Source organism: Copadichromis virginalis, linkage group LG14 (assembly GCF_057382275.1).
Source record: "Copadichromis virginalis isolate Kocher_CV1m ecotype Utaka linkage group LG14, C_Virginalis_male_GT1.1, whole genome shotgun sequence".
Taxonomy (NCBI): Eukaryota; Metazoa; Chordata; class Actinopteri; order Cichliformes; family Cichlidae; genus Copadichromis; species Copadichromis virginalis.
This window is the reverse complement of record NC_140631.1, coordinates 3,280,707-3,295,739: the sequence shown is the minus strand read 5'-3', so window position 1 is coordinate 3,295,739 and position 15,033 is coordinate 3,280,707. Positions and strand designations below refer to the sequence as shown.

The 15,033-nt window shown below is 41.6% G+C and overlaps 1 protein-coding gene across 3 annotated transcripts in view; it reads left to right on the top strand.

The window, feature by feature from the left end:
• The window catches only part of bcas3 (BCAS3 microtubule associated cell migration factor), a 323,439-nt gene that overhangs the window by 25,591 nt on the left and 282,815 nt on the right, over positions 1–15,033 (top strand). For all 3 annotated transcript variants that reach the window (XM_085479043.1, XM_085479042.1, XM_085479044.1), the window contains exons 8-12: positions 5,896–6,003; positions 6,088–6,164; positions 10,210–10,286; positions 10,885–10,968; positions 13,067–13,237. In XM_085479043.1, the coding sequence (XP_085335169.1) occupies positions 5,896–6,003; positions 6,088–6,164; positions 10,210–10,286; positions 10,885–10,968; positions 13,067–13,237 (517 nt within the window). The remainder of the gene's footprint in view (positions 1–5,895; positions 6,004–6,087; positions 6,165–10,209; positions 10,287–10,884; positions 10,969–13,066; positions 13,238–15,033) is intronic.

Sequence of the window (15,033 nt, the reverse complement as noted above, 5' to 3'; positions counted from 1 at the left end):
TTGGTCTCCAACTCCAATACATCTTTGGCATATTTAAATGCATCGTTCATGAAAGCTTGTAATGCAAACAGTAATTTTCTTAATGGAAGCAAACAGCTGGACATTTTTTAAAAGATAACTAAATTAAAATTCATCCAAATTTACCTGTAATTCTTTTCCTTTACAACAACAGCAGTGGAAACTGTAGCTTCTAAGAGAGTTTATTGTCAAGAACACTTTTCTATCTTGCCTAGAATAAATGTCTGAGGAGAGCTCTGAGTACTTGTTCAGTGTTGGCATAAACTGCTGTCTGTTGGCAAGGCTGATCCTAAATTTCTGGTTTTAATATTGAAAAGTGAGATTACGATTCCCATTCCTCAGAAGTTTTACAGTCTGCAGTTGGAGCATCAGAGTTCTATCTTTCAGCAGAAGCAGACTCAGCTTCCCAAACCGAGCTTGTATTTGTGTAGCATTTCCACACTATGTAATTGTCGTCTATATTTGGGGATCTTGTAAAACTTTGCAGCAGTAGGAAATGTGGTGAAGTCCCTTCCTTGTAAATTAATTTATTTGCCTTCTTTTTAATTCCTTCTATGGCTTCCATCTTATGCTTTCTACAGTCACATGAAATCTTGTGGTTTGGATCTCCCGGTTTAAGTTCACATTCATGGAAAGACGTGTGCAGATTGCCTCAAAGGAAAAGTGACAGATGTCAGTATGTTTAATCCAGGAGGAAGTAATGACACAATAATAAGACACGTGCCATCCATAATAGCCCCTAATGACCGTTGTAAACCGTTGTGTATCTAAAATTAAAATGCATGCTTATAAATGTGGCACTGTGCAGAGTAGTAGAAGACAAAAATGACCCAAGCAGCCAGCATTTACTGTAAGACCATCTGAAATAGTTATGCATTCAGCAAGTCTGCCCTGTACTTGTTTTATGCCCACAGCAATTTAAATTCAGAAAATTCTGGACCGTCCCAAACTGACCGCAACTCAAGTCTTACAATTTCTATGTGGTTGATCTTCCTAGCCTACAGGTGCTCGTACTGTAGTTTCAATGGTGACACTATTTTTTTCAAAGAAGTTACATTTCTTAAGGACTAAAATGCTATTTTAAATATACAATCATAGAAACATTGGTAAATTGGTTGCTGTGCCATTCTTCCCCAGACTAAAAGCCTTGGCGATCATGTTGACATTTTTGGTTTAAAATACCTCAGCGACTTTGCTGTGACATTAAATGTAGATGTTCCCAATGCTCCCCAGAGAACAAATACTGTTCGACTGTGTTCATCCCCTAACTTTTCACTCGGTTTCACAAGAAGGACACAGCGTGTCTGAGGCTGGCATTCTGGTTGGAACATAAAAATACTAAAGTTTGACACTCAAGTCCTCCAAGATACAAGGTCCTCTTTATGCCATCGTATCCCACAACAGACGAATTTAACAGAAATGTAGTTTCTCTCTCTCTAACCATGTTCTGTTGTCATTTTGCCGTTTTCAAGTTCTGTATCTGACAAGCCCTTTACATTTTCTCCTTCATTTTTGGAGTAGCTTCTTGTCCTGTCACAGGAAGTAAATGAGCCAAGCCCCTTTTCCTCCATCTCCCTCATTTTATATCCTTTCAGACCCAAGGGCCAGTTTGAGTAATAGTAATTGACACATTGATCTAATAGGGCCATCATAATAGGCCTGTTACTGAGCTGGGCAATGGTGCTCGGCGTCACCTTAACATGTGCAAGGACTGACATCCCGCCATGATCCATAATGATAATTGTGATTTAGCCTTGCTTTCAACCTACGCCCCAGTGTCCCCGGCATCAGGAAATCTTATTACATCTGACCCCACATTGCCTCCATTAGAACTAGGTCATTTGTTAAAATACTGCAAAAGCAAAACAATTGAACCCTGTGCCATTTTGATTCTATAACAGTGGGTTATCATTGTCCCTTTGAATCAATTCCAGGGGCCCATTTTTCGGGATAGAGCTTTGAATTGGATTGATCGGACTCTGATAATGCTGAAATCAATGATGCAGCCGCCTGAAAGTAAATTATCGTTGAGCGAAATTTTCGGATTAATCTTAATGCCAGTATTCTTGATTGGTATTGGTCGCTGTACTTGCAGGGCGAGCACCATTGAAATGTTGACGGAGACATTAACTGTCAGGATGGAAAAATGAAACGGGGATTCTTAGAAACTTTTTCCACGGCACATCTTCTGTCTTCCTAAAGGGGCAGGAGCCACTGGAGGGACGAACACACTTGGATTAGCTGGGTTAGCATCCAGGCAGAAAAACACAGTCCACACTTAGTCTTGAGACAGTGTTTAAAATCTAGGCTTAGGTTGTGACCCAACTTCTCACTTGGCGCCTTTGCTGTTTAGCTTCGGAAATATACAAAAGAACGTTAGTATGTACCTGTGTGTATAAATGTTTGTGCGTAAGCGTGTGTGGATGTGTAACACATAATGTTCCCTTAGAGTTTCACTCTTGTATCAGTCATCAAGATAGTTGCTGGGTATTGTTGCAGCAGTTATTTCATTTTGCATCTCTGGGTGTGTGTTCCTCCCTTTGTTTGTGTTAAGGAAAAAAAAACGTGCATGTCAGATTTTAGTGCCTCTGATCTTACCTAACACATGTGCATTTGCGAGAGTGTGCGTGCATGTGTGTGTTAGCAGTGAGTGGTGAAGTCGTGTTTGTGTCTGTGCTGTCCAAGCTGATTTTTAAACAGATGTTGACAGAGTGTTCCACAGGATTGTGTTCCTAAAACACCACTTATGAAATAGGAAAACTTTACTTATTCCATATTTGGGAAATTCTGTTACTGCTACTATCTGCTTCTTACTGCTTCTGCTACTTTTACAGCTATTACTAGTTGTAAAGGATTAAGTGAAGCACCGTGGATACTTTCTGGGTGCACTGTATAACATAAAAAGAAGCTAAAGGCTAGACAAGTTTGTGAAAACATCATCTACATTTTTAATCTCTGCAGCACTCCAGCTTGTCATAATGAACAAGTTGTTGAGATTCTTCCATCTTTAACACATCTTCAACAAATATCAGTCTGCAGGATTTTTCAAGTTGAAATGATGGCCCAGTAGTCATGAGACATGTGAAACACTGCACAAATACAGCGAGAGTGTACATAAGAACCATGGAATCCAGGGTGGAAGAAATGAGAGAAGAGGAGGGCTGAAGAGAAGGCTGTTTGGGGTAAAGACAAGTTGGGTGCTCTATCACCAGGTCCATTAAGCACTTCCTGCATTGGAAAACGTGGTATGGATGGATTCAGAGTGCCAAAAGCATTGTGCCAAAAATGCGTCAGCCTTGTTTACTTAACTAAGACTAGAGTGATGAAGGTGTTGCTGCAGAAGAATCTAACAAAAAAATGCTGGATCAGTTCACACATAATAGACTGTTTGCTCAGATTTTGCCTTGATGCGTCTGCTCTGCCGTTCGGTAACAAGGTACGTTGGTCAATCAAATAAAGGGTGGGCATATTCCAAGGGCCTGTGCTTACAGAGACACATTTGATTATTGAATCTTTTTATTGCAACACACCAACATCACTGCAGTTTCTGGGCACCAGTGAAAGATCACAGCAAGGCTCTGAACTATTAACATTATATTTTCTACATCTATTCTAGTCTTGTGAACATTGTTTCCTTACTTTTCATCCAACAAAAAGGATGTTAGGCTCACCTGCAGTTGAACTTGGTGCTGATAGGTTGGTGTTAGGATGCTAACATCTAAACTGATGTGGTGGTTGTAGTGAACATTAGGATGTTAGCATTGCTAGTCATTGCGAACATGTTGCATGATTATTGGCTGTAAATTGTGTTGTTGTGATGCATCAACGCTCTCATATGAGTAAAGGGTTATAACAAATTGAAAGCCCTCGCTGGCTGTGACCCACTGATTCTCATAAACAGGCACTTTAGAGGTATCACACTCGATCCTGTTCCTTATCTGTAAATGGCTTTTTTGGGGTCTCCTGATAATGTCATGTATGTTTTCCATGGTTTGCCTTTGGTATATTACACAGTGGGTTTATTTTGTGCGATAGTTTTGAATCAGAGTGACAGACAAAGAAGAAAAGCAATAGTGAAGACTGGCACGGCAGACGGACCTTGACGCAGGAGTCGGTCAGAACAGGGTGTGCTGCTGGAATATTCAACGTGGCTGAGGTCATCTGTCTCTTGTAATGGATGAAGGTCTTTCCATAATGATGTCTTCATTTGAATAATGTCCAGATTTCCCTCGGTGGGAGTTGCTGTAACTTGGTAGTAGCTGTCTGCTGTTGAAGCCACTTCCTAATGGTGTCTTCCACTGGCTCTACTCATCAGTAAAGGGATGTTATCGATCATGTCGACTCTCCTTCTTCACCTAACTTTCACAATGTTGATATAATCAGTGCTAGTGTGCAGCTGTTTTTGTGCTTCTCTGTAACATGTTTTTAATTGTTTTGGTTTTTTTACTCCATTCAACAGAATTTGAAGTTTTATATCACACCGTTTCCCTTTAATCTGCCATGAAAGTCATTGTTATATTTTAGAATCACTGCCTTCCATTTGTCCAAAAAGTATCCATGCTGAGACTGATGAGGTATGTATCTACACTTAGTATGCACAAGCAGACTAAATGGACTGTTGAAAGCACTTCGTCCTATGGCTCAAAAAACAAAACTAACACTACAGTTCACCCCTGAATCCTCAGCCAACACGGCACCACAGGCCCTGCCAAGGTTGACAGAGAATGGAAGAGCAGTAGAGGCGTTCCTCGCAGAGACAGAGAAGGGGCACAAGGACGGGGGGTAGTGGAGGGGAGTCTCTTGATTAAGATTTATGTCTAAATTTTCCTGTTCTAGCAGCCGTTGCCTGCTGTTGGATAAGCTCCCTTACACACCCCTCTTCTTTGCTGTGTTGATAGAAGGGCTTCTAGTAAATGTGTTTCATGACAAAGCATTTCCCCTTTTGCCCTTCATGTTACTCCCCTTTACTCTGGATTCCCAGAAGGTGCAGGGCAGTGGGACGTCGGGAAATCAAATACATTTTTGTGCTTCAAGTTTGTTTTCATACATTAATGCACGTAATCACAACGATTGTGTGATTGGTCTGTGAGCACTCCCAAAACACGCGTGACCTAAAGCTGACAACAGTGCCCGAATGCCTTCTGAGGAGCTCTGCTAACATGCTGCTCATGCTAAGCCTTCTGTGTAGTAATCCTGCAGCTTTGGATTATATAAGCCACCTATATTGGTTACTTTGAATCATGCATACGATGCTGGTCTCCCAAAAAGTAGATCTGTTTCGACAAGTTCAGTGATAAAGCCTTAAATGAAAAACTGACCACCAAAATCACAAAGTTAAAGTAGAAAACAGGACTTTTCATTCCTGCAGATGTAATTCTGTTAATTACCTGAAAACTCGTGTCTGTTGGAAACCTGTTAAACTGCACACACGCTGGAAGTGACTTCAGGCAAAATAACTATGGGCCATGAGAAGTGGGTGAGACCCATGATTGATGAGCGGATGATGAGACTACCAGTGAGAGAGAAGATTGTTGATTGACATATGACCTTGCTAGAGGGTCACCTAGGCAACCGCGATGAAGGGATGAATGGGACTGAAAGGTGAAAGAAAAGAAACCTACAGTTTTTGACAAAGCAGTAACTTTCATTGTACAAAGAATATCAGGTGTGTTTTGCTTTTTTTAAGCATGTTATTAGTGTGCTTTACTTTCCACAATTTAAAGTTTAGTTACAAATGGAAAAAGTGAAGCGTTTGGGTGAAAGTCTGAAGTCCCAGTGTTTTATCAGTGGTTACTAGATTATCAGTTCATAAAGTTTTCAAACACTTTAAAATTAATGGTGTTTAAAAATGTTGCCCTTTTTTTTTCTTTTCTCCAGGACGAGCCCCCCCTACTGCTGCGCTGACCTGTATTCGCTAAGGACGGGGGAAATGGTTAAATCAATTCAGTTCAAGACGCCTATCTATGACCTCCACTGCAACAAACAGTGAGTTTGGCTAAACAGAATAAGTAAATGCATTTAAAAAGACTTTTGTCATGTAGTCACATGAATGTTTTTTCCTTCTCACAGTATCCTTGTTGTGAGCCTGCAAGAGAAGATTGCAGCATTTGACAGCTGCACATTCACCAAGAAGTTCTTTGTTACAAGTAAGAATATTAAACACATGAGTCCTATAATGCTTATTTACTGCTCCAGGGGTAATTGTTCATATCGAACATGGCAAAAGTTTTAAATAATAAAGTTGGAAAAGAGTGGTTGTTCCGTTCTCTGGGTGCTCTGGTTTCTACTGCTGTGTATCAACTCGGCTCTAGCTGTGAGAACAGAGCTCACCTGGGATTGAGGTGAGCCGAGCGGCTGCACTAACCCAACATGAGGCAAATAAGTGTTGCTTTTTTCGACTGTGAATCATGCAAAGCTACTCTCTGAGAACGACAAGAAATGACAAACATTAAAATGCATAGAATACGTCTTCTTTCAATTCTCTCAGCCTGCTACATAATCTGGCAAAAAAAGAGAGGGAGGTTTTAATAGGTTACAGAAATCAATTGCTTTTCACATCAAAAACAAGAATGATTGTTGTCACATGTGGCCTGTCATTATTTTATTGTAGAAATATGTATTTATCAAACACGGGGCCAAACCCCAGCCCTGTACTTTGTGTAGTAGCACAAACAAACAGTGCCAGTCACGTAAAATTCTTTCTTCAAACTTAATCTTTCCAAACATGATCAGCGAGTCTGTCATGCCCGCATCACACAACCCAAACAAATACAAGGCACATCATTGATTATAATACAAGCCACCAAGACCTGCTGGAGTGGAATCCTCTTAAGCATCGCATTGTGACTAAACTGCTTTTATCAAGACAAGATGGTGAGACCCTTCATTTGAAGCTCAGCACAGGAAAACTGTTTACGACACAGCCCTCGCATCCTCCCGGCTGTACCTGCCGTCTCTGCTCAGGGAGTCTGTGAAAGAAATGCCAGACTGTATTACGAGGCCATTGCTGTCTACTTAAGTCATTGACTGGAGTAAACTGACCTTACTGGCTGGCTTTAATGTGTCTCCTCTTTGTCTGCCTGCCTTCCCTATCAGCGTCTGGGCAGCAGGAAACCAAACATATTCAATAGTTATTAATCGTTTCTGAATGCAGGGGCCTCCTCTTCATAACATCGTTTGGTCTGTTTTGGCCATAAAAGCAGTAAACAAAGGGTCCTGTGATGTGGGGAGATCTGCTTTGGATGAGCAATTCTACCTCTGCATGTGCTCTTCTTCTCCAGGGATGTGATGGTGGGCATGTCATGTTTTCATGAGCACTTAGTGTTTGTCCCTTGTTTATGTTCTTGCTTTGCATCGAGTGGTATGTGTGCTCCTAGCTGGTGCTTGCTCAGCCCCAGAAACTTTCTTTCCCCTCTGCTCAGTCCTGTTTGGCTTTTGAATGGGACGACTCACAATCGTAGTCCTTAATGTGTTTTTACAAAAAGTGTGTGTGGAAACGTTTGAGGATTCATAAACAAGACGACGACTACTTTTCATATGCGTTTGAAACCAAAAGTTTTCCCTTTCTGATAAAATGTGACTGGAAGCAAGTTTTCGAACTGTGTCCCTCAACGTTAGTCTTTAATTGACTTACTGTTTATCAGTCCTGGAAATTTTAAGTAAAACACACTTGGTCATGTGCTGCTGCCCTGACCTTCACATGTATGTCTTAATAATACTTTTGAGTTCATTGTTTCGTAAATGTTTCCGAGGCATTCAGGCCCAGCCTCAAACGTGATGCTGTCCACACACTGCTCATGGAAGTGTTTGGTGCTGCTATGCAGCTTTGTCGCAGACGTCTTTTCAAACACAAAGGTTGTCTTTTACAACCTGTGTTTGCATGCCACAGCAAAATTGGCGAGTACTGGTTTTCTTCATGTGTTCTTCTGTTAAAATTATTCCTGTTCTTTTTTGCCACTTTCAGGAAATTCACATTTTTTTGCTTGTAGCAGGTGAAGTCGCTTTACATTTTGAGAGTAGAGCTTCTGAATTTCCTCTATCGACAGTTTGTATTCAGTGTTCATTAGTTTGTGTTTCTATCTCTGTCACATTCAGCTTTTTCTTCTTCATCATGTGTTTTTTTTTGTTTTGTTTTTTGTTTTTATAATTTATTTCCCCGAATCTGGGATTTTTTTTTACTTGGGTTGAGCTCTTTTGAAATTGCTTGTACAAAATGTTTACTTTATGTGGGCACGTTAGAGATAATACTTAGATTTAGAGATGGATGTTTGTAGAAGCTTTTCAGCTAATTAGATTTCAGATGAGTCCTTTATTAATTTGAATCATAATAGTGGGATGAAGCAGCCAGCAGTCAAACATTTAGTGTAAAGCCAAAACGATGCAACAGCCATTCAAATATTTGACCTTAAAACCTGCATAAAAATTCCAGGCATGTGCATTATTGACCTCACGCACACTGACCAGGTGTGCTCGTGCACTTTTGGATTGCAAGAAAGTGATTTTTCACTTTCTTGTGAAAAGAGGAGTTTCAATTTTATTTAAACAACACCTGTTCAAAAACATTTTTTATATTGTAATGTTAAATCTTTGTGGGATTTTTCAAATGTTGTTGTTTTTTTATGCAACAAATAGTTTAGACTGAGCATCTTGTGTCTCACAGAAAGGATTTTGCTGGCTTGGGTGAAAACCTGGCCTGTATGTTCAGGAAGGAAAAAGAACCTTCTAAAAACTGGGAGTATCGGAGAAGAAAGATCAGCCGATCCATCCATCAAGTCTTTTCCCTCTTCTGGTTTAGTCACATGCTCTCCACCCAGGATGTCAGACACTTTCTGTCTTGCTTGGCCTTGGAGGGGCAAAAAAACCTTCTCTGGCATCACCAGCAACCCTTGTGACTCACCTAAAACTCCCACCGACCCTCCTATCGGCTCCTTCCCCAACACAGTACACTAAAGCCTCCACCTCATCTGCTCCCTGAGCAATAAATTATTGTCAGCAAGCCATTTGCCCCACACCTCTGTGCACTTACATCAGCTAAGTGTGTTTGCATGTTTGTGCACGTGTGAGACAAACACCTACCTTTTTAAAAGATCATCACTGGATCAGCATTTTGCTGCTTTGTGTGTTTGCCATACTGGGAAGGAGAGACTGTCACTGTCTGTGTCTGCTTACATTTAAAGATATTTATGATGAAATCAATAATTTCTTCATTCTGTTTACGGGCACATGCAGGCCTGGTTTTGGTTGATTCTGTCTTGAAGAGCAAACTCCTGTCAGATATGGTATTGGTTAAAACACGTTCCACTTGTGCCAGTGTTTACTTCTACATCGATAAAAAGAGAAAAATATGCGATTTTAGCGTTTGTGAAGAGTTTTATTCGTCATTCAGCACTGGTTACTATTTTAATCTGTGATGACAACACACGTGTGTCATCCTGTTTGTGCGTTTGTATATATCCCCATAAGGGTTATTGTGTTGGTCAATCACCAGAGGAGCCATCTTCAATTTTATTGGGTACCAGTCTCCATTAGGTCATCCTGGGTGTACACACACACACACACACACACACACACACACACACACACACACACACACACACACACACACACACACACACACACACACATAGACACGTCAGCCTCATCAGACTCCCGTTTATTTTCCAAAACAAGAAACTCCCCACAAACACGCGGTTTAAGATGGTTTCAGACACTCTCCAGGGAGGAGTTCCTGTTTTATGGCAGACCTTCAGTCATGAGGTTACTTACCAAAGTAGCTTAAATAAGAGATTGTCTCAAAAAGGTATAGACTGTCTTAATAATGTCACTTGACCACACTTGTATTGATTAATTTGTGCAAAATCTTCTTACAAGTTGTAAAATTGGACTCAATTCTTCAATCAACATAATCCACACCACTCTAAATATTCTGTTTGACTGTAAGCCTGCTCTTATTGACAGTGAGATGAATCGTAAGTCTTTGAGTGGCAGGGACTGAACTGAAGCACCAGCTGTCTCCATTATTAGAAATTTATTAGTTAAAAAGGTAAATTGACCTGAAAAAAGCAGTAAAAGAGCATGAGTTGGTTTGTCTGCAATCCTGTTTTTCTTTGTTGTTTTTTTTTAGTTTATTTCATATCTGTTTCTGTATGTCTCTGTCCTCACTGTCTTATGGCCGTCATTGTGTCTTTCCAGGCTGCTATCCCTGCCCCGGCCCCAGCCTCAATCCAATAGCTCTGGGAAGCCGTTGGCTAGCCTATGCTGAGAACAAGGTAGTCTGCACATACACACATATTCATCCAGTGCAGAAGTGCCTTATCAGAGAAGCGACATATTTACAATCCAAAAAAATGCATTTTATCTATTTTCTGCCTCTTTAATCTGTCTGGATAAACAACTCATTCCAAGAAGAGTCCACTAGAGATGATAACATTTTGAAAATCAGCAGATGTACTGGAGTTTTCTGTTTAATGGGATTGTTAAGTATTTACAAAAACCAGAATGTTCTATTGTGCATCCTGTAATACTTTTAATGTGAAGTAGTGTTTTGGTGCTGGCCCACTCAAGTAATTGACAGATGGGGCTGCTGTTTGTGCCTACGGATTTTCAGAAATGACCAAATCTAGTTTTTCAAGAGTAATACTGGGACGGAGCTATTCCAGTGATATTGTATATGAAATTAATCAGAGCAGGCTGTTTGGTCGTGCAGCCTGTCTTTGACGACAAAACCAATTTCCTCTAAAGAGTGAAGAGGGAAACCTTTTAAATGCCTGCATCTGGGTTAATTCTCCCAAATTTACCTCTTCGTTCATCTCCCTCGGACGTCCGTTATACGTCTTGTGTTTATTAGTAAATCTACCTTTTTTCCAGTTGATAAGATGTCACCAGTCTCGTGGAGGAGCCTGTGGTGACAATGCACAGTCTTATACCGCCACAGTGATCAACGCTGCCAAAGTAAGTGATGTACAAACACACATTTAACTGTTTTTCTCTACATGTGTTATCGTTCTCTCTCATCGAGATTCTTAGGTTTTCTTCTTCTTCCTCAAAAGTAAATAAATAAAAAATCCTAATAAATAACATCCTAAATGGCATTCTCTAAAGCACTGTGTTCAGGAGAAGTACGCCGAATGTGTCACAGCTTTATTTATATATAGGTGTGAACATAAAAGAAATGCACAGGAGAACATGTCTGGCTATTATTTTTTTAAAGTGTATTTCAGATAAAAAACATTACATTATCTCCTCTCAAAGTCCATACACGCTCAGATTGGCATTCATGAGCTAAAATTTCTAGATAGCGAATCAACTGAGACGTTGCTCTGGATTAATTATTAGATAGATGTGAGTTCTTATGAACATGTAAAACTACATTCAAAACTATACTCACGTTCTCACAATATGGCTGTAATCAGTCTGAACGTCCTACGGTAAGCTTGACACTCAGATAAAACGGCACAGGAGATGGTATTTCCAGCTCTGCCGGCACCATCTGTAAATGTGCTGACATTGGATCCACCTGTGCCGCCTGGCCGACTGTGGCTAAGCTTATGAGACACTTCATCAACCTGCTGATCTCCCGCTTCCCACTATAATCTGTTTCTCTTCATTGGTCTTGTTTCAGTCAGCATCATGGGGAAGTGGCTCTAAGATGGCTCACTAACAGCCAGCAGCGCTCTCTTTGATACCAGGTGAAATAAAATCCTGGGCCAATAAAGCAACTTGCTAACACGTGCAGACGAACTAGCTCCTCATATGGTTCTAGTCTGTTTCTCCACTTGGTCACAGAAGAAGGGCTAATTGATTCCAAAGAGCACGTGGATCTCACAGCTAGTGCGAAGATGACTCATTAGTGGGGTAACAAGGCTATACATCAAAAAGACAACTGTCTTTCTAACAGATTAGCAGCATGGTGATGGGTTGACAATTGCAGGGGGTATTGATATGCAGACAGGCAGTCTGCTTGCCCGCCCTCTCCTCGTTTAGGACCATATATCTCAATATGGATGACAAGGTATCTCCCTTTGGCTTGTGGCGCGACACGCTGGCTCTTAGTGCTGACATCCAGAGACATGGGAACAGAAAAGGAGGAGGGCGGGGGCAGCATTAAAGTATAATGGCTTTTGTTTATAAAAAAGAGAGAGAAGGCAGTGGCGCTGACCGACTGGGCTGTTCTGAATTTTCTGTCTTACAGGGAATTTATGTAGCACAAAAGTCCTGTTGCCTGTCATTCCTGGGTGTATAATTAAGAAAGACCGTTCACATAAAGATTAGGCTGTATCGTGTTTAGATAGTAACATCAGCTCTGCGTGTGTAAGTGTTGTGAGCCCTGAGGCATGATCTTCCTCCAAACCCCCCCTGCGCGCTAGGAAATCAATAACTCCTGTTTGGACTACTAAGAACTCCACAACTGCAGTGATTAGAAAACACATTAGTGTTGATCAATTAGGAGCCAAACGCCTCACTTAATAATTGATGGCTTTTCTTGCATTTTACACACTCACACACACCCCAGTGCATGCACGTAGCATCCACTGTTAGTGTGTCTGGTCAAGTGGCAAAGAGAGACAGCGGGTGATCCCCAGACCCAACATATGCAAGGCGCCACACTGTATTGACAGGGCCGCCTAGTCTGAATGCCTGATTAGGCTCTCCGGGGCCCCTTTGGTGCTTACACACACACAAACACACAGTCACACACACTGGACTCCATTAGAGTAAGACAGTGTAGTAGGTGAGATAGACTCCACTTAAGCAGCACTATCCATTTCCCTCAATCGAGCCACAGAGGTGTGTTTGAGGCAGACACCCTGGCTGGGCCTTAAGCGGACACAGAGGAGCCTCCCGCGCACGCACGTGTCTTCTATGGCTGCAGTCAAGTCATCAGCACTGCGAGCCATCAGCCGGCATCAAGTGAACATGCTGTATACATGCACAGAAGCACGTATGCGCACTGCAACCCAAACCAAAGATATCACATAGATGTAGAATATATTGCTTGGGAATATATAACATCAGGTGTGTATTATATTTTTTTTTCTTTCTTCCTCAGACTTTAAAAACAGGTCTGACGATGGTCGGTAAAGTCGTGACCCAGCTAGCAGGCACCATACCGGCAAGCACTCCAGACGAGGAGGGCACATCTCACAGTGCAAGCCGTCGCAGCCCACACAACCCCGGTGTGGTCACCATTATTGACACACACAGTGTTGGAGAAGGACAGGTCAGTTCAGTTGTTTGCTGCTTGAAATGATTTTAAAATACTACATTTTATTAGTATTAACTGTGATGCTTTTTTTAGTTGGTATTGACCTCAAATCGAAGGAGATATCTCATTGCAGCAGTTGCAATTAAACTACAAGCCTTCCGTGTCTTGTAGTTTAATTAAACACTCGTGCTGAGAGAGTCGAGTGGATGCAGAGTGTAAAGGTAAACTCTTATACTGCTTTGACATTCAATCATTTGCTCATCTGTAGTTGGGTTTCTATGGTAAATGGTTGGTACCCCTTTAAACCGGTGCTTCACAAACCAGTCAGTGATACCATCTTTTATATACAGTCTATGATGCTTTGCCATTGTGTTCATCCGAGGAATTGAGTTGCAGGATAATGTCTCCTATTAATTTGCTGAAGGGTTTCCAGTACACAAAGACAAAACTGACCATTACAGTCTTACAACATCCATTAAAGTGAGCACCTCCTGCATTCACTGAGGAATGGCATCTTAAAAAAAGAAAATGGGGCCATGCACATTATTAATGTGGTGAGCAATAAACAATGCAACACCAGCAACAGCAGAATTCTTAATATGTCTTGTTTTCCGTCTGTGGAATAAATGAGCAGGCAAGGAATTCAAGCTAAAGACTCCTTCAGTAGATCACAGAGTACAAACATTATATCAATAATATGCTGTTGGCCTCAACCAATCAAACACCTCTGCTATGACTTACTGGGCCAAAAGATTAAATGGAAGAACGATGTTCATCCCTGCAGTTTCACACACTGTTGCAGTTCATGGCAAGCAGCTGTGGAGCGAAAAACACCCTGTTAAAACATTTATGTTGGTTTTCCTCTCATTTGTCACCAGCTTGTATATTAGGTTGGTCACAAGTTAACAACACTAGATTCAGTGGATGGACCAACATAAAGTCATTCCTGCTTCGTCTTGTCTTGCTGTTTGCAAAGTATTCTTTTTTATTTTTATATATATATATATATATATATATATATATATATATATAAGCAGCTGGATAGCGTAGTGGTTAAACTACACGCCTTTGGAACAGAGGATCGCAAGTTCGATTCCTGCCTGGGGCGTCTGTATCCAGTAAGGGTCCTAAGGCTAGACCCCCTATGCTAAGCAAGCCTACCGCAGACATGAGCGAGACAGATAAATATGAAGGCATGCCGGCTCGGACGTCGCCCGGATCAACAAGGTCCGCGTCAGGTGTTGAGGAACCAGGGCACCCTGACGAAAAGTGGGCTACTGGAACAAGAAGGCATCGGTGGGCAAGGGACGAAAACAGGGCGTTGTTGGAATGCTACTACGCAAGTAACCCCGGCGGAAGGGGCTACATGAATAGGATGAGGGACCTATGGATTCTTCGATACCCAACATCCACAATGACGGCGAAACAACTAGTAGCTCAGTGTTCCAACATTCGAAAGAAGGGACTGCTCTCACAGCTAGAGATTGACGAGGTACAACACAAATGCTACGGCAAGGAGGAGTCAGGACGCCAGGTCAGGGGGGAGATATCATCACCCCCACCCGAGATTGGGTACATAGCCCCAAGTGCGATAGGAGAAGGATCGTTGAGTGCCAGAGGAACTGACCTGAAAAATAGGATCATGGCCAAGCTTGAAACCTGGATCCCCCGTAGCCGGTTACCAAGATTACGTGAAGTACCCTCAGAAGGTCTGCTAGATGATGTTAATGCAGCACTACGGGCAATACCTACAACCACAATTACCGACACTAACAAGCTGATCTACAATACGGCAGCAGTGATCAGTGAGA